The sequence below is a fragment of the Augochlora pura genome, chromosome 3 (assembly GCF_028453695.1).
Source record: "Augochlora pura isolate Apur16 chromosome 3, APUR_v2.2.1, whole genome shotgun sequence".
Lineage (NCBI taxonomy): Eukaryota > Metazoa > Arthropoda > Insecta > Hymenoptera > Halictidae > Augochlora > Augochlora pura.
Window position 1 is genome coordinate 30,329,876 of NC_135774.1, and position 26,236 is coordinate 30,356,111.

The window sequence follows — 26,236 nt, forward strand, 5'->3', positions numbered from 1 at the left end:
TCTTCATTTTTTTTTCTTTTTTATTCTTGTATATTAATTAATTACCCCTGTTATCGTATATCTATCCTCGACGCTCGGTGAACACTGGGGTCACTAAACGAATCACAGAAAAATCGAAACAATCGGACGAACGGAATCGAACGAGCAAGCATATCGTGTGTCGTAGGGAGTGTTATATTGCGTTACAATAGGTTACAATTGAAAATTCGCTTTACATCCGTTTACATCTCTCCCCCCACTCTCTAACTCTTTCTCTCTTACACTCTCTCTCACTCCTTCATTCCATTTCCAGAATCATTCGATCTGGAATTGATCTTTATTCATCGTTCTCAGCCATGTGTTCTGGTATTCCCGCGTGTTCACCTAGTAGCTCCAGAGAATCGGACAATTATGACGGTACAACGATCGATCGATCGAACACGATTCGCCGGATCGATCGATCGCCAGTTCGCTCGCAGCAGACTGCTAGCGCTTGCAAAAAGGATAAACCGAGAGAGAGAGAGAAAGAGAGAGAGAGAGAGAGCTGGCATTAACATCGACTACCGCCGATTTAAAGCCTCCTCTTTCTTTCACTTCTCTCTCTCTCTCTTTTTCTCTCCCCTCTCTCTATTTCGTTTTCTCTCTCCGAATCTCCCGGTAATTTCTGTTAATCTCGGTGTATGTTTTGCTCGGTATCATCGGCCAGGCCCACTCGAATAAAAATCATTGTTATTCGACTATCTACTCCATACAATAGTAACATACATAACTGGAAGCCCTAGACTACTAGGTTTTACATGGACGATGTAATCGGGTCAGACAGTGGCAGTGGTGTCGTCGTCGACGCCTACGAGCTACCTGCTGCCAGCGTTGAGGGCCACGGACGTACCGGCCGTCGTCGTCGTCGCCGACGCCGCCGCCGCGAACATCGTCATCGGGGCGGACAGCAGGAACACGGGGCTCGCAATCAACGCTAGAATCATCGCCGTCGCTGTAGTCCAGGCCGTCGTGCCGCGTCCCGCTGAGCTGGTGCCACCTGACGACAGAAGGAACATGATGAATGCCCGGGATTAGACGGCCGTGGGAAGGGGTGGTGGTCGGCACGCGCGCGCGTTTGCTCGATGATAATTCAGTGTCTGCGAGGCGATAACGCGGCCCGATCCCTGCCCCGGCATCCGTCAATCGCTTCTCAACGACCAACAACGCCCCATGGAACATCGTGAACAGCCCTTGTGCCAACCCCTATTTTTATTGTTAAATTGTTCATTGAAAATATAAACTATCGCTATAATAGTAGCGTGGATAATTATTACTTCTCATTGCTTGGAAATAATTATTACTCCTAGTTCCTGATGAATAATTATTTTCCCTGATTACTATGTTACTTCTAGGTATTCGTAAATAATTATTATTTCTGGATACTGATCAATAATAAATAAATATTACATCCAGGTTCTCATAACTAATTATTATTTCTGCATACTGATCAATAATTTTTACTTCCAGGTATTCATAAATAATTATTAATATCTAAAACGTAAACGTTTAAATAAATTAAATTATGTTTAAATGTATCTAAACGAAGCTACCAGAGCACGGTCTTTGTTTTCGTCGCTTCAGATTCAGCCGCAGCCAGCTTCTTCTTTTTATTCCACTGCAGGAGGAGGATGCTGTTTTTCCGGGCATCGAATCGCGCGCACAAAAGCGTCGTTATTTTTTCCTCGGTATAATTGGTAAGAGGACACCGGGCACGTCGGCTGCGTTTTCGGGGGAAAAAAGCCGCGAGCCTTTCAGAAACGGTGACGTTGACGCGTACCACGATATTCGGTTACTGGACGCCCGGGCGAACGGACGTCAGGAAACTGATACCGAGGTGGTATCTAGCCGCGTCTGATCGCACGCGGACTGTTTCCACTGGCTTGTGATCTTACTTCGAAGAGCGCATTCTATTATTTTCATTTACGTTCTCAAAATTGTTGTAGCTCGAGTTATTGCTCTTATCTCATCTTTTGGTTATTCTTATCTTATTTAACCCCATGCACTATTGTATGCTTCGTTATATTTTTCAGATTTTTGTTTTTAACTTTTTATTTTATTCAGAGTCATTCAGCCACCAAATTCATAATTTGGCGTTGTCTGTCCCTGTCACGTGAAGGTGGATTCTTTACGTCGACTATCTCAACCAGTCGACGGTAATTAAATACGACCGTCTCCCAAGAAGCGCGAAATCATATCTCGATGATCGTGTCTGAAACGCCAGCCGCTGTTTCCGTTGATCGATATACTATTAAGCTCGTTGTTTTTTCCAGCGATTTTATTTCCGTCGGCAGGATGCGATAGCTTTCCGATAATTATCCAACATCGTACGAATTCGTGGTGTGTTTCTTCTCTGACCTCCACCTCCCTCTACTTCCTCTTCCTCTTCCTCTTCCTCCTCCTCCGACGACGACCACGAGGCGAGACAGTTTTTGCTCGACGTATTGCTACTAAATATTTTTAGCGAGACCGATTCACCTCCCGGATAGACTGATTGCTTTCCAATAATCGCCGCGAGTCTGTAAATATTTTCCTCGCGATTCGATTTTGCGAATGCCTGACCACGCGTTGGTTAATTCTACTTATAGATGGACTGTGGAGGTTTGTGGTAAAGAAGAATTGTTTTAGGTGATTGTGACAAATATAAACTAAGTAGCAAGATAAATTTTAATAAGCTTTTATAATTTCATTGAAGCGTCTATTGGTTTATATTGCGAGTGTGCTATTTTGACATTTATTTTAACTTTATCGGAATGACTCGTGGCTCATGCAACAATTATGCCTCCAACAATTTTCTATATCTAAGCTTTGCCGGTGTCTATAAAAATAATTACTGGTACACGTTAAAACAATTTCAATAGCGTCGCAGAGTGGCCACTCGAGTGCAAAGGGTTAAATAACTTCAACTGTAACCAATAGCTTTCTAATAATCTTCATACAACCCTTATTCTAATATTTCAAAAACAATTCCACTCCTCAGAGTCGAAGCGAACTCGCTCCAACCCCGGCGCGACAATTAAATACAAAACGCATTCACCGCGGTCGAACGCGCGGTTACATTAAAATTACGTGCGAAACGTCCGTGAAAACCGTATCGAGAACGGTCCCGTTAATCGGGCCATTTAAAAATCCGTTTCACCGTCGAGGGAATACACGGTGTGGCCGTGCTGTGCGCGCGCGCGCGCGCGGGGCGACGGAATTACGAATTTTCGCCGGACCACGCGCGCGCCTCATTGGGACATTAATGATGCTCGGGGCGGTGCCCGTTGCGCGGGAATTAATTTCGAGATACTTTAGAAACCCGGCGCGGCGGTCATATCGAAAATCCATTTGTCGCGGACTTCCGCGGAAGCCCGCGGTATTAATCAAACCCCTGTCGCGGTCGGGACGCACTGTCGCGCGCTCTCGCGTTCCTCCCTATTAACCCACATCAGGGCTCCCTTTCAATTACAAATTCCGGGTAATGAATTTACCCGGCGATTTTATCGTTTTTAATTACAATAAGAAGTTGAGTAATGACCAGGTGGGCGAACGCGTCGCTCGTTAACCACCCTCCCTATCACCCACCCCTTCTCTCTTACACAGAGAGAGACCCCTTCTCTCTCTCTCACCCAACCCCCCCTATACGCCGGAGAAAAATGTGGAGCTCGTCGCTTCCGGGGCCGCCCGGTTATGCTTGCCAAGTCTCTCGTGCGGGCACGGAGCCGCGAACTTCGTTGCGGCCCCGATAGCCCGTTCTTAACCCTTAATCCTAAATTATTCGCGAAACAGTTCGCCCACGAGGAGGGGGAAGGGGAAAATTGTTTTTCGTTGGCGGTACAGCGGAACGGTAAATTCGCCGGGGGGTGAGGGGGAGAGAGGGAGGGGGCAGGGAGGCGCCGTTGCTTAAGTAGCTGCAGCTGGTCCAAATAGACTAATTAAACGGGAGCTCTCGCGCGGTTTCCGCTCCGCGCGTCCTACCCGCGTCTTTTTTCCGCGGACCTTCCCCCCTCCTCTTCCCCTTTAACGCGGATAACAAGAAAACTTTTTAAGCTTTCGCGGGTTTGTTTATGCCGCGCGGCGTGGTCCAGGATTATTGCCATGCCGCCCATTCATTCGCCGGTTTATTGAAACGAATTGCCGGACCGCGAGCCGCGTCCCCCGATTTCGATAGATATTTGCTCTTCTGCTGCGTTCAAGCCACGGAGAATTGTGTTGGCGGTGTGTGTTGTAATGTGTAAATGGTATTGTGTTTTGCGTGCTGGAATATGTAATTGTTATTGCTTGTTGCGAGGTATAATGTGTAATTATTGTTGCATGATGCGGGGTATGATATATAATTATTATTGCATGTCACGAACTATAATATATAATTATTATTGTATGTTACGTGTTGTAATATATAATTAATATTGTGTGTTACGTGTTGTAATATATAATTAATATTGTGTGTTACGTGTTGTAATATATAATTTTTATTGTATGTTACGTGTTTTAATATATAATTAATATTGTACGTTGCGTCCTGCAATATGTAATTATTATTGTATGTTATGTGTTGTAATATATAATTATTATTATGTGTTACGTGTTATTATGTATAATTATATATGTAAAAATGTGAAGCGAAACTGACTCAATAATTTTAGACAATGCTGTCTGCTTGATGACGCAAGGATTCGACTAGTTGTCTGATCAATGGTAAGTGTATTCTACTGGATGCACTTCCATTACTATTTGATTTATCAGCAGAGTGTTCATAATTGAATTTCTCCACGAGAGAGAGAAATTGATTATTTAATCCAATAACGTAGAAGTAATACCTTTTGATTTTTTTTTAATAAATAAATTTTTTGTTATAAATTGAAAACAATTTTAACTCGCGTTTTTATCAAACACGATATATATATATATAGATATCGTATAATAAATCAGCAAAAGCATTCCCGAAACATCTTCGTAATTTGTTAATGCCCACCAATGACACATCTCACTCGTATAAATAAAATCTGGCAGTGTTTCGCGTGATTCATATAGTAATATAGTTCAATTATTTCTAATCCATCGCGAACGTTGCCGGTGACAGGAAGATTCCTATCTGGTTTCGCTGCGAAACGATTCGAGAATCCTGGCCCGTGGTAACATGGTGCGGGAGGGGGGGGGGGAAGGGATCGCAGCTTTTCATCTTTTCCCACCGAATTCCGCTATGAAAATATTCGATGGAACGTCGACGGCGTGCATCGAAAACGCGGCCGATACCGTCCATCGATATCAATTCCTTCGGAAGCCGATAAAAAATCGCGGCGTCGTTGTCGATATTACGTTCGATATTTCCGTGGCCGAGCTGTTTTAATCATTTTCCTGTCATCGACGGGAGATAATCGTAATCGGTCCCGGAAACGTCGATGAAAAGGGTCGGCCCGAATCGGACGGGCCCGTAGAGGTTGAGACAATACGCGACTAATTAATCGAAAACGGTGGAAACATTTTTTTAAATTTAATACAACCGGAAACGAAGCTTTTGTTGGACGTGTAAAAATGATGGTTGAGTAACAGAAGAATATATAGTTGATTAATAGCAGAATATATAGTTAATTAATAGTAGACTATATAGTTAACTAATTCTGGAATAAAGAATTTAAGCATTGTCACAGGTTCTGAATATTACAGACACTTCTCATAAAAATGGATGAGAGAAACGCAATTTAAAAACAGCATATTTTCAATTTGCATTATTTTCAATTTGTTGAAACTGTCAAGGAAGTAATACATTTTTATTCAACTCCTGTTTCGTACAAATGGAACAGAAATGATTCATTCTGCATAAAAATCTGCGACACGGTGATTAATCTTATAACTGAAAGGTTACTGAAAGAGCATTAAGTAGAACATACTCGCCATTAATCAGACAACCATTGCAGACAGATTCTTGACTACTACGTCGTCCAAAATCATTCAGCCATTTTTACTTCACCTGGCGCCGATTGAAAATCATACTTCCGCGTCGCGAGCAAGACGATACTCGCCCCCCCCCCCCCAAACAGCGCCTCCGACAACGGGAATCCAACAGGTCCCCGGAAAACGATTCCGTCGCGTTCGACATCCCCGGAAGCCTTTCTAATAACAAAAATTGTCCGCGCTCTGTTTTCATCGCGAGGCACGCGACCGGCCCCACGACTCGACGATCCATAATTTCCCGGCGATTGGCCACGGTGTTTTCTCAATCGAGCGAATCGCGAACGAGAACCGGTCGATCCGCCGAACAATGGTGGCGACACGCGGCCGAAGGGGGAGCGCGACGAAAAAAAAATCGGCCCCGATCGTCCGGCAACGCCCAAAACGATTCCACGCGGGATCGCTTTTAATTTCGATTTAGAGGCTCGAATATATAATTCATCGGCGTCGATGCGACAATGCCGGGCGCTCGTGTGCCGGCGCTTTTTCCGGCCCGGCTTTTTTCCTACGTTCTTGCCGGAAGTTTATTAGCCGCGATACTAGCGTCCATGAAGGCGGGGGGCGTACACCTGCCGGCAGGTGAAGCTTGGGGGTGGGGCGCGCGAAAGGGGCCAGAGGATATACGAGGATTCATAAAGTCCCCGGGGGCTCGCGCACCGTTTGTCCGGGTAGGCGGGTCACTGTTTCCGTAATGAACGGGTATTGGAATGCCTGCGAGGAAGAAAAAGAGCGAGAGAGTGAGAGAGTGAGAGGGAGAGAGAGAGAGAGAAAAAAATAGAAAGAGAGAGAGACAGAGAGCGAAAGGAACAGAGAAAGAGAGAGAGCGAAACAGAGAGAGAGAGAGAGAGAGAGAGGGAGAGAGTGAGTGAGAGAAAGAGAGACTGGGAGAGAGAGTGAGAGAGAGAAAGAGAGACTTAGAGAGAGCGAGTGAATGAGAGAGTTAAAGAGAGAGAGAGAGAGGGAGAGAGAGAAAGGAATAGAAAGAGAGTATGCCAGAGATTGAAAGGAATAGAAAGAGAGAAAGACAGAGAGGGAGAATGGAATTGAAAGAGGGCGAAAATAGAGACAGAGAGAGAAAAGATAGAGAGAGAGGATAGGAGAAAAAAGGGCGGTGGAAAAAAGCGAAACAGGGGGACCGGTCGATATTCGATTAATTGGATCCGGCTCGCTGACTCCTTTTTCCCGTCTTCCCGGTGCGTACTTTCTGCCCTCCGTTCGGTTTTCCGGCTTTTCACACGTCGATACCTAACGCGATCCCGTTGTTAGCCTCGTTTACATTTTCCTTGTTGCCGTGTCCGACGACGTTTATTATTCAGACCAGCTGCATTGCGGCGGCCAACGAGATCGCAAGCGAGCCGCGTGGCTTCTCGTCTTTTCTCGGCGCGCCGTCGCCGTCCACTGGATTCCCACGATTTTATCCCGGCCGTCCCCCCGATCTTCCAATTTCGAAATCGGCCCGAAACTGAAACCTTCGCAGACACGTCTGGTGTCCACCGAAATTAGGAATCCTACGGGTTTCATGGTTTTATTCTCTCCGTTTCGATTCTGAATTTTTGATCTGCTGCACGAAGTTCTTTACGGACGCGCAATGGACGGCATTGCTCAGTGATTTTCTTCTACTGTGTATATACTGTATAGATATTCTGAGTAAATATAGTATATTTCTGTATAATGTAATGGTGATGAATAGTCAGGTAGAACGTAAGAAGAAAACGTCTTAAAGACGTACCCAAGCAAACGTTCAGGGCTTATAGGGTATATTATAGTGACAGAAACACTGTATAATTTATACTATAATTATAGTGTACTGTACTTGTTATACTACAATTTAATTTATACCATAATCGTACCATTCTGCACTAATTATGCTATAATTTAATTTATACTGTAATTGTATTATACTGTACTAATAATATTATAATTTAATTTATACTATAATTATACTATTCTGTACTAATTACACCACAATTTAATCAAAATTTCATCCATAAATAAATTCTCCCTAAACATATCTCCAAATAGAACATAAACTCTCCAAAGCAACCCCAAATAAATTACCCAAGTAAGAATTCCACAAATTCCACGCGTCACAATCTCCTCTACAAACAATTAAATTCACAGCTTTGCAAAGTATCCCATCGACTTTCCTGCACGACCAATTACATCCCGAGATCGACGAGCCGCGAACGTATTCCGTAAAGCCCGGCGCTAAACAAGCCTCCTCCGCCGCTACCCATCCAGAATTCCCAGTAAATATAGCGGAGCGGGATCCGCCGCCGTAAGTATTACCGCGCGCCGTTCCAGTCCCGGCGTCATAAGTTCCCCGGAGCCACCGTGCCGCAACTTTATTCCCCTGGAATCCTAAGTCCCCATAATCGCAGCTCCTCGAAACTTCAATCTCGGCGAGTCAGAGCCGAGTCGAATCGTCGGACTTCTCGCAACCTCTTTAACTGGGAAACTTGGGTCGAGCTACCCCACCACTCCCCCAACCCCCCTATCCCTTCCAGGCAACCGGGGCTGCTGCCGCCGCCGCTGCTGCTCGGTCATCACCGGCGGCAGATTTTCAGTGAAAAAGAATCAAAGCGGCGGTCGAAGTGTTTCCGAGAGGGTCTCGTAAATCCGGCGGCGACCGTTCCCGAAAGTTTCGACCCGGTGGCTCGTTAACGTGTACCGCGACCGGTTCGATCAGGTGGCGCGAGGGGGTGGCTCGTAAACCGGCACTCGTAAAGATCTTCGAGAACAGGGTAGTCTCTTCATCGATGGGACTTGTTCTAAAGGGGATAGGGGGAGTCGACCGGTAAAATCGCATCACGGCGTAGGAGTGAGAGAGAAAAAAAGAGAGAGGGAGAGAAGGAAAGAGAGAGAGAGAGAGAGTGAGAGAGAGAAATAGAGACTGAGAGATTGCGAGAGAGAAAGAGAGATTAAAAGAAAGAAGGAGAGACTGGGAGAGAGAGAGAGTGAGAGAGATAGAGAGAGACAGAGAGATAGTGAAGAAGAGAGTGAGAGAAAGAGGGATAGAGTGAACCGTCCCTCCGAAGGTCCCTTCGAGCACGCGACGACAATCCAAAGCCCTGTCACAACCCTTCCGTTCGGTCGACGAGCCACGTTTCCGGTTCGCCGTCGAGTCGCTCGATCCTAGATGGAATCGCGAACGTAATTCCCTCTCCCCTCCTCTCCTGGCGAGAAAACTCTACGCGAGAGCTCGAACTCCTTAACTGTCCGACCTCTGGCCCCGCGCCGTTCGGGATAATTTCCCATGAAAAATTGCTCGTCCCTTCCACAAAATTTTTCTTCGCTCGGCCCCCCTTGCGAACCCGGGACTACTCTTCGCAGATTGAATTAATTCGCCGGTAATGCCCTCCCGCGACGCTTAAAAGCTCGCTTATTAAAATAATACGTGTAAAGAATCCCCGAGGGATTCGCCCTGATTAGAATGATAATAATGGAGCCGGCCGGTCGGGGATTATTAACGCCTGTACTACTGGAATCTCTAGTTACGGCGGTGATTAGGCTTCTTCCTCGTTGCGCGGCGGGGCCACGGTGGCATTTTTGTTTGATTAAATTTGCATTCGGTTGAAATTAGGGGAGGTACGAATGTGGGCTGATATTTTTTGGACAAGTAGTTAGAAAATAACGTCAGGATTAAATTAAATTGATAATTTATATCTATAATGCTATAATGTAATATTTATAATTTTATAATGCTATAATATCGATATAATATCGATACAAATAAACAGATGCAAAATTAATATAAAATCGACTTAAAATCGATACGAAATTGCTACAAAATTATTATAACCTCGACGAACAATTTGTATCGGTAAAAGAAGCTTCGGTCTGTCCCACGAACTCCTCAAAAAACGTCCGTCAAATTGGCGAAAGTTAGTTTTAATAGCGAAAGCTCGAGAAGTCCGCGAACATGGCACTGTAATTGGTTCTTCTGCCCTATCTGTCGACTGATCCAGGACAGGTGGCCAAGTTAATTAACGAGTAATCGGCGTAGGATCATCGCGGATCGTTTCCGCGGGACCGGTGGCTTCCTTCCTATTTTTTTTTCTTTTTTAACGAATCGATGTCCCGCTATTGGCAGCTAGTTGGATGGCTGCCGGCACGACGGTAGACGTCGCGCGAGTTATTACGTCGAACAACGAGGCCCTTCGTAAAATCTCGTTAGTGCCCCGGAACCCTTTTCAACGTGGGTTACGTCTGCGGCCGACGTTCCTATCTCTGGCAGGGTCCTTCGCTTCCACCTACGCGCGTCTACAATTTCAGTTTGCACGCTCGACGCATTCGAAAATAATATACTGCTTGTTCGACGATAATGACGACGTATAGTGTGACGAAATAAATTGTTGAAAATTCTGAATATTTTTTTTTAGGTTCAGACAATGATTTTGATGAGAAAGAAATATTCTTTGGAGTTTGAAGATCTCTCGCACTGTTTAAATGGAGTTATGATTGATAAAAGGAGTCTTTGATATTAACAACAGTGTAAAATGCTTTGAAATTAATCTCCAAGAATTTTAAACAGTTCTCTAAAATTTAGACAGCAATTTTCCTAAAAAGACAAATGACTGTCATCATTCAAGAACCTCTCCCTTTCTCTCTCTCTCGATTAGGTAGTCTCTGCAACGATAAATTAGATCTGTCATACTAATCGCAATGTAAAATGCTTTGAAATCAATCGCCTAAAACTTCATACACTGTTCTAAATTTCCAGGACCGGCGTTACAACCCCCCTCCCCCGGACGGACGAACCCCGCAGACTAATGGCTCCCGCGAGCTGCAACCTCAACTTTTAATTATGAGGATGACGATATTTCACATCGCGAAGAATTATTTCATTTCAGACGACGCGCCGGAGATATTTTTCCATCCGTTTCCTCCCTGGCGGACTCCTCGGCGGTCCCCTCAACCCCCTCCTCCTCCTACTCCCCGCGTCGTACGACTGTCCGTCCGACGAAATTTATCAAAGATCGCGTTGAATAATGGAGGCTCGTTTGCGAGGGGACGCGACGGAATTATTTTTGCCGGTCCGGACCCGCGATTATTCGCATCCGGAACACGGAGAAATTGCTGTCAACTTGTCCTGATGAGAGCCCCGGTCGGCCTCTCCTCGCTCTAATGGGGGTCCCATCCTAACGCCATAATCGACGGTATACCCTACTGCGACGTAACAACGAATCCCTGATCGTAAATCGTGGACTAATTCGGTTTTATCTCATCGATTCGGAATTGGGACATTTTAAGACACTTTTGCAAATGCTTGAATCAATTAGGAGTTATGAATAAATTGTGGGGATTAGTGAACTACTTTTCCAGGCTTTTGGATGTTAGATGGAATATTTTATATGCAGAAGATTTTTGCGATTGTTGCTTAATTTATAATATTTTTGGGCGAGCTAAGCGACGAATAATTTCTACATAATTTAATAAATACAATCGTCAATCTAAATCTATTAAAAATCGAAACAAAATTTCAATATCCAAAAAGTCTCAAAATTCAGTCTCTCTGCATCGAAGAAATGGTTAAGAACGAAAGGGTGTCGATCGACGCAGAGTTCCGTCAGAGACGGTAGAAGTTAAATAAACTCCCGCGACACGCCGTGATTTTTCTATCCGCCGAACAAATTCGGGATCGGTAAAGATTGCCAGTAGAATCCTACACGCCATAGGCAGAACGATCAGCGTGGGATCGTCGCGCTTCGCGGCACAGAATCATTCGAATCCGACGCAGTCGAGCACACGTTGGATCGTCGGATCCCGTCGCGCCCGCTTTAATCCCGAAATAATCTTGCCTGAAAAGGATACGGGCTAGGTGGATGATGACGGAGGAGTAGATAGAGAGGGCAGGGGTGGGGCACACGTGTCCTAACACGCGTGAAACGGTATCGGGCGATGGAGGCTTTGACGGGTGGCGGCGCGGCGCGGTCAGAGCCCCGCTTGTCAATCACAAGCCGAAACAATTTCGAGGCCGAGTAGTAAATTGGTCGAGTCAGTTGGTTTGATTGGACGACGGGGGCAGAGAGAGAGATGGGTTGTACGAGAGATATAGAAATGAATTTTGAAAGCTGCCCGAGGCCGGCCGGACGGAGGAGAGACGACGGGTGCCGACGGAGAGGCAGGAGAGGAGATCGTCGCGCCGCGTCGCCGGGAAAAGGTCGAATTGATTTTTACGAATCGTTCACGCGTGCCCGGCCTCGATTTACGAGGAGTTCCGCTCGACGAACGGAACTTCGCTCCGCCAGTTCGTCACAGATTTGTTTTCGGCACGCCCAGGTGACTCCGATCGCAATTAGAATACTCGGCGATCGCGTCTTCCGCGAGGAGGAACATTGTACTCTTCCAACGATTCGAGATACTGCTGATTAGAATTCGTCGAGACGTCTGCGATATTCATATAATTCGTGTAATTCGCGGAATTCTTCATTCGAATGACTCGAGGAATTCTTTATTAGAAATAATTCAAGTAATTCAAAGAATTACATTATTTCGAATAATTCAAATAATTCAGAAGATTCCCTTATTCGAAAAAGGCAATTAATTCGAAGAATTCAAATAATTCAAATAATCCAAGTAATTCAAACAATACAAATAATTCAAACAATCCAAATAATTCAAACAATCCAAATAATTCAAGTTATTCAAACAATTCAAATAATTCGAACAACCCAAATAATCCAAACAATTCAAATAATTCGAAGAATCCTTCATTCGAACAATTCCAGTACTTCCTCATTCACGATCATCTTGCGATCTCGACGGACAATGGCTCCATCGTGGAAAGCATTGTCTCGCAACGATACTGCGCCATTCTCGCGTCGCATCTCCTTACCGATGATTAACAAGTTGCGACGGACACAGAGTGACGAAAGGGCGAGTACGTCGTCGTCGAACGAAGCGAGTGGTGCAGGCGCGTCCCATAAAAACGAAACGAGGAGGGGACTCCGTTTACGGTCGCGGCAGCTGAGACTGTTTAGGAGAGCGCGAAACGGTCTCGGCGCGTGGCTCGGCTCGTATTTTGGCGGTCGTCCAATTGTTCGTTGGCCCGGAAACGCGGGGTTTCGGGGGTGCCCTGGGCTGCGGCCGCCCACGTCTCCCCCCTCCCCTCCCCCCGAGCGACGGAACGCGTGCAAGAACTCCCGGCCTCTCCAGCTTGTCAAAACGTATTCGTCCGCGGCCGCGGCGCATTATATAACGGCGGCAGCCGCGGCCGATGGGAATCCGCCGGCAACGGTGATTGCAGTCGCTCGAAAACCGGCTGAAAACGTGGGGCGGACGGAGGGGGGTAGAATAGCGAGGGAAACGTGACAGGAGTTCGCTGGATAGGGACAAGGGGATGACTCGTGTCCATCAACGTTTCCTCTCGTTCAACCCCCCCCCCCCCCCCCGGCCCCTCCGCGATCCCGCGAGCTCTACGCGAATCTCTCTCTCCTCATAACAATTTCGATGCGGGTCGAGTGTAATTGGTTTCCCGGCGCTGAACAAACCGGCGGACTCGTAGCGATACCACCCCGGTGCGACCCGAGCGCGGGTCGTTAGTTTTCATTAATCGGCGACGACGTCGGTGTTCCTGCCAGTGACGAGACCTTTGAACCTTGGGTCGCGGGTAAGGCGTCACCATTGTCGTTTTAATCGTTGACGAACTTTTAGGAAAATCTCGTGATTATGTTGTAGATTTACGGAACGGGTGAGAATGATAGGATAACATATTTTTCAATATTTCGTTGCAGTTCATTAGAACCAATTCAAAAAAAAATCGTGTTGTTCAGGAGAGACCTATATTAATTTATGATGTCATCTGTATATGATATAACTAACGTATTATCCAATATATCCAATGTAGTATCCAATAAATTTAATATATCGAATACATTATCCAATATACCATTTTCTTTCTAAAAAAAGGGCACGCTCGCCGCGGTTAAAGAGTCGCGGCGCACTCGGGAACGATTGACGGTCCGGGTAAATGCTAAAGAAGCCGGCACTCGATAATATTGAATTTCCCTCATGAATAATTGCGGCGAATTGAAACCAGAATTCGCGCTGATTAATTCGATCGAAGATTGAATTTCATTGAAGTTTACATTTCATTATTCTACGAAGATTCGCCTCGCCGTACAGCGGTGTACAATTTTCCACGGTCGATGAGAGACAGAGAGCCAAAGACAGAAAGATATAGATAGAGAGAGGGGGAGGGGGAGAGAGAGGGAGAGAGAGAAGGGGTAAATTTTTCATCGAGGAAATCGGCACGATCCGTTAACGACGAAGGCGGCCAGGCTTTTTAAATAATTGCGTTGCTTAATTATTCGACGGATTATTGCTGCGCGGTGACGTCGGAGCGACAGGTGAAAGGGACGATTTTCGGGGCAAAGGCGAGAGGTGGTGTTCTGCGAGAAGCTGCACGCGGAGCAGAGGGCGGGCGTTCGGCCTGATTATTGATTGGTCGCTTTAACGCGCCGCGCGCGGGAACCGCCGGAGCGTTTACGCGTGTAACGCGGTTTATCGCGTTATCTCCGTGACGCCCGCGAGATTGCTCTTCCCCGGAAGACCCTTCAGACGACGAAGGGCGGCGGCGGCGCGCTCGGATGCGAAATCCGTCGACCGTGATTCCCCCTTTTTCTTGAGATACACCCCTCGTCCTCGATCATGCCGGAATATCCTGAATGGACAATTACGATCGATTGTGCCGATTGCGCCGACGGCGGCCGCCTCGAAACAAACCCCACTCATTAGGCGAATTCTGAATTCGGCGATGAAAGAGATCTGGGGAAACCGGAGACGGCTGTCCTCATGGTTAAAAATGTCGTATCGTAAATTAGTAAATTTAACACTTTTCTGGGTGCTATAAAATATTTCAGACACATTTCTTTCATGTTTCAAAGGAGATTAAAAATAGCGTATATATATTTCATATTCAGTTTCGTATATAATTCCGTTTAATTTTTTTCCTATTTTATTTTTCGCCTCAAAGCGATTTTACTAATTCAAAGCTGAATCTTTTGGACGCTCAGAGAAGCTCACCGGCTCTAACAAATCTGCTCGCTTTTGATCTCCTATTGCGGAATAGGCTGCTCGAATTTTGCGCCATTTTAATGTAGAGTTTAACGTTCAATATAAAATAATATTATGCATTTAATTTAATTTCGCCACGATTATCACAATTATAAATAATTATTTATTTATCTGTGATTGCAACGTCTTAAAGATTGCACTAATCAGTAAGACAATCATCCACAGCATTTCTCAGGAACCGCGCGTAAGCTCGAGGGACCCGGAAGGGTTGGAGCGCGATCGAGCGAGCTCCTATCGACAAAACAATAACCGATCCTCGCGGTCTGGCTCGCGGATAAAACCGCATAATTTCTCCGTGGCATCGAAATGCTCTCCGGTCGGTCGCGCGGGGGGTGCAGGAGAAATCCCGGGCGATTCGGTAATTCCGACGGGCGAAAGAGAAACAGTTCTCGCGTTACCGAGTTACTAATCGGGTCGGCCAGTTCCTCGGCCGTTCTCCCCCTCTGTTTTTTATCCGCCTGAACCCGCCGGTTCCGGCGGTCTTTTTTCCGCGGCGCTTTGCTCGTCTCTGCGCCCCGTCCGTCTCTCTTTTCACCGTCCCCTGCCTCCCCCACGTGCCGCTTTCTCCGCCGAGAAAGCAACCCTCCTAGCCGACGTTGAAGCGCGCAGCCAGCACTCTCGTCGCTCCTTACTATTCCGGGATACCCTCGAAAGTGCAGCTGAGAACTCGCCTCGCATTGATAATGCTCCGGGTATATTCCTCCGATGGTCGAGGCGGGAGGCGGGGCTGTGGCGATAAGAGAGACAGGGAGAGATAGAGATAGAGATAGACGGAGAGAGCTAGAGATAGACGGACAGAGAGAGCTAGAAAGATAGGCAGAGAGAACTAGAGAGAGAGTAGGAGGAGGGGAGGGATGCTCGAGGGATGCTCGAGGGAGAATTTCGCAGGATAGAGGGACGAAGAGGGGGCCGGGAAAGAAACGGAGAGGTATCGGCTGCGACTACCTCCGAACAGAAGAAACGACACGGCCGTCTCCCCCGTATGCCAGAGATGAATATTAACCGAGGCCTGCCACCCTCGCGCTGCCCCATGACCCGCTCTATACTCCCAGTCAGTCCTGCCGATGCGAATCTTTGATCTCTCCCACGGTTTTCGGAGCAGTCGGACGGTATCGATCCCACCGACGTCTCGCGACTTAGTCCTGGAAACTCTGGTCTTTGTTTCTCTGATACTCGACCAGATGGAACGAAGACGTTTAAAAGACGCCTTTTAGCTTAAGGACGTCTTGATTTGTGACACGGCACGTTTTTAGGGCGAGTTTAGGACGTTTGGAGGACTTTGCAGGACTTTATAGGACTTTATAGGACTTTTTAGGACTTTGTAGGAATTGATAGGACTTTACAGAACTTTATAGGATTTTACAGAACTTTATATAACTTTACAGAACCTTATAGGACTTTATAGAACTTTGCAGTAATTAATAGGACTTTATAGAATTTTATAGGACTTCATAGGACATTGAGATGTCTCAAAGACAAGTTACAACCATGGAAAAATCCAAAACGTTCCATCGTAATCAACTACACCAACGCACCCTCCCTTTCAACACGTTTCTGGTCTACCTTTCTACGATACCAGGAAAAATATTAAACAATTTTCTAACCCGGAAGTTTAGACAAAGAGCAGCGCCACGAAGAGAGGAACTCCCCCGTGCATTTACGATATTTCTCGGAATTACCATACAGCATCTTTGTCGGCGGTCCCACACGGCTCTTGTTTCGCAATTTTTCGATATCTCTGTGAGATGCAAATGCGAGTCAGTCTATCCGCGATTCCGCCGGGAAGCTCTTTGAACGGTTGTTCGCCGGTTCGGCGAAGTCCGGGGATTGTTCGCGAGGGGGAGGGGTGGGGAGGGAGTGAAGTTCGACTTCGTCTTTGATCGACACCTCGGTAGATTTACGATTCCCCCGGACTCGGAGGAGGAGCCCCGGCACCGACGGTGTCTGGGCAAGGAGCGCGAGCCGCCGCCGCCCGGGTCAAAGGTCCAGAATGAAAGGGCGCGGGAGCCGAAGGTATATCGCATCGAGGAGAAAGTAATATACTAATGGTCGGGGGATACGCGAAACGCGGCCTCGGCATTCTTCGTCGCGACGAAGAGCGAAATAGCGGGCGGCGGCTCTACGCCGTTCGGGAAAATCGGCCCGCTGCGATTTTCGTAGTTCGATTCGATCCGGATATATACGTGTAGCTCGCGATCTCCGGCACACACGTGGCACAAATTCTTACCAAGCTTGGAACAATAGGAAAATCGAGTGGGAACTTAGAAAATCCAATTCGATGATGATAAGAAAATATCTAATACAAAAATGACTGAAAAAAACTAAAAAATACCTCCAATGATTTCACCGTTAAACAAAGAGACACGAACACGCGAACAATGGAACAGTTACTTGCTGCGGCAGATTTCATCTCAATTAATTTGTGCGGCGCGTCGTTTTGCATACGAGTCGCCTTGGATTAAGCAGATTGCATGTAAAACGTATTTGCATAATAGATAACTCTGATATCGTAGTCCCGGATAATCGTAAGCTCTACCGTGTCGACATTTTTTTTCTCGAGCCCCTAGAGGAACCACAGAATTTCCATTCAACTCCATTGCCATAATTTCCATTCCCATAATTCTTGCAGAATGTTCGTGCCCCATAAAAGTGCAATATTGAATACTATTTAATTCGATGCCTTCCCACCATAATCCTGTGGAATATTGTTACACTTCGCTAACGCGCGAGTTATATCAAATCCCATTAAAACCAGGCTTTAATCATTCTATTTTATAACTTCAGTACCAATTAGCGAACGCTGCCTTTTTAATAAAGCGGTGGCATCTAATTTAATTCCCCAGGGGGGAAAAAAGCTCCTTGGCCCTTTGCGGCATAGTAATCGCGAACTGTCTCGCTATAAAAATCATGCGAACCGTTTGCTGAATAAAATAGAGTTTCTGAGTAAAGCAGACATTCTGAATAAAATAGAGTTTACGAGTGAAGCAGACTTTTTGAATAAAATTGACTTTTTGAATTAAATAGATATTCTGAATAAAATTGACTTTCTGAATTAAATAGATTTTCTGAATAATGTAGACTTTCTGAGTTGAATAGATTTTCTGAATAAAACAAAACCACAGCAAAAATACCTAAAAAATGACTTGTCCTCGGTGATTAGCAATCCTTCCAAAAACACTTGCGCCAATCATTGCCTCCTTATTTCAGACATTCGGAAACGAATCATCGCGGTGGTTCCGCGTCTCGGCGCCGAAACGTCAGACGATCTTCCCAGCCGTCGTTCGCGTGGCAGGCGAAAAAAAAATCTATATCTCGCCGGCTTATTTCATCTCAAAGAATGGCGGCCGTTTGTGCCGGGCCACCGTCTGCGCGTCTCCGTAAAGGAGCGCGAGACCGGTAGCCAAGGAAACGCGAGGAGAGCCCGTCGTCGACGCGACATTAACGTTCGAAAACGCGAAATTTTAGTGGATTCGGTTCGTTTGGCCCGTGAGGGTGGTCTGGCTCTTCTACGACGGTATGAAGGGGTGGTTCGATTCCCCCTTGGGGCGGCAGGGGAGCGAGAGAGAGAGAGAGAGAGAGAGGGAGGGAGGGAGAGCGCACGAAATAGAGAACAAGTGAAATAGATAGCAAGCGTTATAGAGAGCAGCGTAATAGACAGCAAGCGCTATAGACAGTAAGAGCTATAGAGAGCGAGAGAGAGAGAGAGAGAGAGAAATAGAGAAACAGAGAGGGAAATATAGAGCTCACGAAGCGCAGAGCAAGTGAAACAGACAGCAAGTGAAACAGACAGCAAGCGAACTAGGAGCAAGCGAGATAATCAGAAAGTGCGACAGAGACGTATGAAAAAGAGAAAAAGAGAGAAACGGGGAGATGGCAGAAAGAGAGAGGAAAAAGGAAGAAGGGAAGAGTCCTTTAACGGTGCGTTTACGCTCCTTTTACTGCGGAGTAATGGTATTGGCAATCGGGTAGGCACCGGCCGCGACGCCATTCGAGCAGGCACACAGCGCGGCGACGCGGCTTTATCGCCTCGCGTTCGAGCCTGTCCTCCGAGCAGACGTCGCGCGATCAGCTCGCGTCGCCCATGAAACCCTCTCTCCACGGAGCAGCCAGCTCGTAAGAAGGCTCGCGCGTAAATCAGCCGCGAGTACGCGCGCCCCGCAGCCGAGGCAGGCATCGAATCGAGCACCGCCTCGGGGGATGAGTCAGCAAGCTCGTAAACGAGCAACCACCCTCTCGGCTGTTCTCGCAACCTCCTGTCTCTCGCCTCCTCCTCTACCGCCAACACCTCGTCCTCTCTCGCCCATCGTCCCCGTCTCTCTCTCTCTATCTCTCTCTCTCTCGTCCTCCGCCCGCGACCGCAGACGTTGCTCGCTCGAGTGTCTCCGCGGATCCCAGCTATCAAATTGATTTCGTCGACGAGCGACGACGAAACCGACGCCCGTAATTGATCCTCACCTACGTGCACGAATTCTCGAGCAACTTTGTTTTCGGATGCTCCTGTCGTTTCCGTTCTGCATGGGGCGACTGCCAAGCGACGCCTCCGCGGTAAATAGCAAGAGACGAGCGGAGAAAACTAACTGCCGGGAGGCTGGGAACATTAATAAGCGTCGCAGGGATGCGTTGCGATCATTGTGTGTGGTTCTAGGTTGCGGAAAGACGTTTTTAAGACGTTTTCAAGACGTTTATAAGACGTCTAGAAAACGTTTCTAAGACGTTTCTAAAACGTTTACGAGACGTGTCTAAGACGTTTTTAATACGTTTCTAAGACGTTTCTAAGACGTCTAGAAGACGTCTGGTGTAGAGTATTCGGGACGTCTTAAAGACGTAAAGTGGATCTCTTTTTCTTTCTTACATCAAAATAGAAACTTTGACTAATGTTCCAAAAATTATTCAAGCCTCCACCAAGTTTAGAACAATATAAAAATCAATTTGGAAAATCCAATTAGAAAACCCAATTCGATGCTAGTAAGAAAATATTTAATACAAAAACAACTGAAATAAAAATAAAATTTAAATTAAATCTGAATCAACCTAATGGAAAAATAGCAACTTAGTGCTCAAGAATCATATTCGTCCAAGTCGCCTACATTTTTTGACAGCGATACGGGTCTGCTGATTTCCGAAGCGTCCCGTGCCCTTATCGGAATCCGGCGTGATGTAATCAATCGGCCGACCCGCTGCCGGGTCAAATGTTCCGGAAATTCCGGAAGTGGGGTGGGTACCCGATACGCGTCTGGATACCCTAAGTGTTTTGAAATACAAAGAGGGCGAGGGCCAGGCCGAGCCAACAGAAATTTATGCGCATTTAGATACCGGCGTGGATCTCGTATTCTTCGGCGGACTCGCGTCGGTCCGCGCGCGCGCGCGCTCTAGGCTCCCATTCTAATCGAAAACGGATTCCCCTTGTGTACATATTTTTCAACGGGGACGTTCGCCACGCGAGGAATATTCTCTTCTCCGCGAGAAAGATCCCTCCCTCGATCTCTGCCGGGATCGCGATCGACTCGAATCCTCGCGCGCTGATCCAACGTTAACGGCAGCAATGGTCAGCGGAAATCTTTATGTCGCCGAGTGTTCTCTGGGAATCGTAAAAGTAAACGCGTTTCCGTCGTTCTGTGAATTTGTTTCCTGTAATTACTTTGATGCGGAGCCCTGAGCAGTTATGGCTCTGCGTAGATCTTTAATACTGATTAAACTAGACTAGTTAAAATGATTGATTTTATATCTTTTCAGTTTGAGGTAGGTGAAACTGTAGAAATAGTCTTGTAGAAAAGGATGGAATCATTTTTTAAATTTTTATATTTCTGAATTCTTAAATTTTTATATTTCTAAATTCTTAAATTTTTATATTATTTCTGAATTCTTCAATTTTATATTTCCAAGTTCTTAAATTTGTACACATTGAATAAATAGTTTTCTCAAAGCCCAGTAAGTTTAACATTAAAGATAATCCATAAATTAACAACATAGAAACGGCATTCCCATTTTCTTCTCGCAACGCGTAACGTTTCCATTGACAAACGCAGTTTCCCTGATATTCCACGTTTCACAGAATAAAGTGTGGCAATAAAAATCACCATAAATCTCCGTGCTCTATTAATCGCGCTATTTTTTTAATTTAATACGGAATTGATTCGGTCGGCGTTTGACGCAGCCTCTCAATAATGACGTTCGGTTTAATCGCCTCTCGGATAATTCTCATTCGATCGTCTGTTTGTTAGATATAATTATTTCTGGATCGGTCGAATATGAAACAGAGCAAACGCGGGAACAGAGAAAATTCGAGCTCGCGCTCGCGCGATCTACCGTAGAATATTTCCGCAATTTGAACGCGTGTAACGTAGTAGACGACGAGTTATTTCCTTCGTTCATGAAATCGTCCGGCCACTCTCGCCTATCTCTCTCACCTTCGCCGGTGCCTTGAGCGCTATTAATCAATGGGGAATTCAGCAATTAACGCTCTGGTTTTATTAACGTGCCACTCTAACTCGCGCCGGTGCCATCCCGCCGCTATCGAACGGGATATATATCTCTCTCTCTATGGGGTGCTCCGAATTTTTCCAACATTGATTCTACGATTCATCGAATTCATCGAATTTCACCCAGCACTTATCTTCGATTTAATTTTCAATTATATATACAACGCTGAAATCACGCATTTATAAGTTATTTATTTGGATATTAAAGTATTGTAGAAATATATGATACGATAAGGGTACAGTGTTCTGTAGGTTAGAAAAATTAATTTTGGAAATTCAGGTGCGATGACTCTAATTGCAGAGGGTTAAAAGTAAATAGATATATAAAATATAAAATAAACGATCTATAGTATGTAATATATATTTTATACAATATATATTACTGTATATTTTATACAATATATAACGTAACAAAATATTAATTTTTCACGCAACGTAAGGATGCAATTTCTAACCTAGCTTTTGACTTTAAACAATTTTACCATCACTGAATCATCAGTGAATAATTAATATTAAATTCACCACCATGAACACTAAAAATCTATTCTGCCCTCAGCAGATTAAAATCTCTAGGATATCTTGCGGGGGATGATAGGTACGTAAAGGATAGTTTCGGAGCACCCAGTGTATAGAGAGAAGCGACAGGCAGCAGCACACGTAATTACGCACCGGGAGCTCGGCCAGGCCACGCTCATTTTCTATACGAAATTTTATCGAGCCCGGCGCGGCGCCGGGCTCGATGAAGCCTCGCATTTTCGCACTTTTTTTTTTACAGCTCCCAACCCTTTTTGTTTTTTCCCGTCTTTTTGCCGGGCCGCACACGGGGCTGCGATCACCGAGGCCACTCGGCCACCCCGTCGGCCACCGCAGACTCCTTTTTTCAATTTTCATCCTCGACCGATATCAACCGCCCCTTTCCCCTCCCCTCCCGCTCCGGAAAAAGGGATCCGGCTCCAACGATGCGCTCTGCGGCGGCCGTCATCGCGGCCGATCGCAATTCTCGCCGATCTCCAAACCGCCGAAATCGTCTCAATTAGTCGGCCGGAGTAGAATTCCATGCTCATTCTTCCCCGCGACGATATTTTTCCCCTCCCCGTTGTGCCGTATATACCGGGAGGGGAGGGGGAGGCGCACGGGCCGATTCGATTTCGATTTTCCCGGCGCGCTCCACGGCCGCCACGGACGAGAGCAATTCCTCTCGCAATTCCTCGCGGCGATGGCGAGCCGTGTACCATGCCCGGCGCGCCGTTCCACGGGAAAATTCAATATAATTGCCGCGAATTATTCTACGTCCTTCCTTGTTCCCATTTTCACCTGTGCTCCCCCCCGTGAAATCGCTTTTTTTCCGGAGTCGCCGAACGAAAATGGAAAATAATACCGTTCCCGGGGCGACTCTCTATTCCTTCCGCGAACTTCGTTTCACGGCGATTGAAGGGTTCATAGGAATATCGTCGCTTTGATCGAAATTGTTTCAGAAACACCGACGAACGCTTTGTTGCTAATTTTAAGATCGCTTAAAAATAAATAATTTGCGCTTATTTCGAATAAAGGCTTGAATTAACAGATTCATCTAAGAATTTCTTTTATCAGGAATTGTTAATGATAAAATTATGAAGCACTCGTTTCGAGTTGTTTAGTGATACTAGTGTTGAACTGGTAACATTTGCGTAAGCAATGATTGTCAGTAATTTTATTAGTAATTTTATTGTCGGCTTGGAGAAAAGCTATCGAAAGACGAGTGAAACACAGGCAATAATTAAACCGCAAATTAAAATCGCAATTAAATCCATACGAACCTATTACTATCATGAAACTATTACTATCACGAACCTATTATTATCACGAATCTATTATTACGACAGCGACTAACAATGTCTCCATGCAAGTCCCAGCGACATCAAAACCCGTTCAGCTGTACGCGCGCAATTTCTTCAACATCCTCGCGTTGCTCATAGCCCCGGCTATACCGAATTCAATTCAATCTCGCATCATCTAATCCCTGGATGTCCCCGCGAGCCCCGAAACGGGCGAACTGCCACGGCCCGGCCATAAGGCAAACAGCAACAATAACATTTATGGACGGGCGCGTCGCGGACGTATCGAGTCACGCGCGATCTTTCATGTGAATCACGGCGCGCCGGCCGTCCCCATGACAGTTATGTTGCTCACCGCCAGCCGTATCAGCTCCTCGCCAAGAAGCAGCCCTCGCAGCATGGGGCAAGGAGGAAGGGGGGGAAGGGCGGTCGCGATTGTTCCAGCTGGGAAAGCAAAGCCGTTACCCTGTTACGGGAAATAGGATCGCGTCCCTAACTGAATCACTCGTCGCGATCTCAGCCCCCATGCCGAGAGGGAGCGAGAGAGAGAGAGAGAGAGAGAGAGACCGATCTCCTTTCACGGCCCTTTTTGTCTGTCGTGGCCCCTCCGTGTGTCGAGCCCCCAGCAATTATCATGCCGTTCCCTAACGGCTGTCTCTTCTCCACCTACCCCTTTGCTTCCGCTTTTCGTCACCCGCGCATCCGCCATTGTCGCGAAACACGCGGCGGCGCCCCGAAAATGACGAAAATGCCGGCGCGACTAGGAACGCCGTAAACGTCGCCCTCGTTTGCGTCCAATCGACTGTCGTCGCTGCGTTAGGGTGGTCTCTCTGTGCATGGTGTGGCATTTGATAATGTTTGTTGTACAGTGTAGAAGTTGGATTAAGAGCGGTGGAATTTTTTCAGTAATGTTGTAAGTAATGAGAATGGAAACTGGAAGGATTTTCACTTATTTTCTGTCTATAGAACCTCGTTTAATCGAACTGAATTATCGTCCACCTTTACTACTTAAATTCTTGACTATTCCAATCAATAATTATGGAACCTTAAAACAATTTCTAATAAACTTCGACTTATTATTTTCCAAATAAGCACTTAGTGTCTCAAAGACGCCTTTTCTACGTCCAATATACGTCTTCAAGACGTCCTGAATATCCTACATTGGACATCTTAAAAACATCCTTGAACCTCCTGGATTACGACTGCATATTATGAGTTATATAACTATACATTACTGTCGCAGTAATCAATTCAAATTAAAAAGATCCGAACCATCAATATTCAGTTCTGATAATCTTTGCACCGCAGCACCATAAAATCCAGTAAATCATCATTCAGTCGATCGTGCCTCCCCCCATACTTCCGACCGCATATTACACGCATCTGTTTTTGTTTTAATCATCGAGCAAGTTTTCCGCATAAAATTCGCGGTCTGATTACCGGCGGTTCATTACACGGACGCATTAAGCAAGACCATTAAAATCACGCGGCACGAGAGAGGGAGAGAGGGGGGAGAGAGGGGTGGGGAACAGTGGTGGTAATCGAATACCGGCGCAAGGTGAAAAGTAAAAGTCGTTTTCGGAATTAATTCGATAGGATTTACCGACAAGGTTTTAATATCGTTCGGACGGTTTCCGATTATTCGGGTATCAATCTGTTCTCTCGTTGCGAGCTTTATCATGGAGGTTCTTTAAAAATAAAAACAGAAAAAGGAAAACAAGCGAGAACAAAAGCCGCCGGGCGGAAACATCGGGAAGCCGTAACACCGGCTATTAATTAAAAGCAAGAGTTTTCGGCACGGTAAATAAACCGCGCGGAATCCGATTAACCGAGGTAATTGATTCGATTGATTAAACGAGCATTTTTAAATGCCCGCGGACGTGATCGTTTCGCGGGAATAAATCGTACTGTAATTGGTTCTTTTTCTGTCGGTTCTTTTCTTAGCGATTCGGATCGTTTGCTTGTGCTAGGGATACCATCTTAACCCTTTGGCTACGGCAGACGTTTTTGTTAGGCTGTGTTCGACTGCGACGCCCGTTTCATAGTTTCCAACCTAATAAAATGGTTAGAAGTTGCTTTTTTCCAACCAAATAATTAGTCCGCAATTTCTACGCGCGGACGCTGAACACCGAGAAAAGGTCTCGGCGGGCGCTCGTTAAGCGGTGGCCCATCGATTCGCAGCGAATTATCGGCAAGAATCGGGTATTAACCGTTCGGCGCGCGCTTTAACGAATCCTCGGGCTCATTAAGCGGCGCGCAATTATTTCAATGCTACGTTCGAATTACAATACAATAGCCTCGCTAACAGTCAATAACACGGTGTTTACCTCGTCGCCTTCGGAGCGTCGGACCGGGGCAACAGCGGCGGCGGCGGCAGCTCTAACGAGCTCCGGCAATTTTCTCGCGCCGGAACCAAACCGTCCGGCAGAATCGATGATTGCCGGGCGATGAAAATTTTATCGGTGGACGAAAAAGGAGCGGTAAGAATAAACACGCGGCGAACACAAAATGTGATTCGCCGCGCGAATCTCGTTGCGAATCCCGAACGCCGCGGCACTTCATTAAACCATTGTTACTCGCCTACGCGAAAATTTCTCTTGAAATCCGCGACACGCGCGCGCGCCACGGAATATTCATCGGCCGATGAAAATCGAGGGACGATAGATTAAAACGGTTTCCCCCCCGGCAAGCCGCTCGCTATTTGTTGGCGCCGCCGAATGGAAATAATTACAACGAATGTTTACCGGATTATTTTCAAGACCCACCCCGGGGCAACAAACCGTCCGCCGCCGACGGCGCAAACAAAAATCATACCGCGGCGGAAGGAATATTTTTACATCGGGCGAAAACTGGACTCCGATATTATTCGCAGGAAATGGTTTTGTACCTACACGGCGATACGAGATATATATGTAT

The 26,236-nt window shown here is 46.2% G+C and overlaps 1 protein-coding gene across 1 annotated transcript in view; it reads right to left on the reverse strand.

The window, feature by feature from the left end:
• Nucleotides 1–619: 619 nt before the first annotated feature.
• The window catches only part of LOC144467561 (uncharacterized), a 179,723-nt gene continuing 154,106 nt past the window's right edge, over nt 620–26,236 (reverse strand). Inside the window, exon 6 of the mRNA XM_078176419.1 lies at nt 620–1,015. Within this exon, the coding sequence (XP_078032545.1) occupies nt 834–1,015 (182 nt within the window). The 3' untranslated portion in view covers nt 620–833. The remainder of the gene's footprint in view (nt 1,016–26,236) is intronic.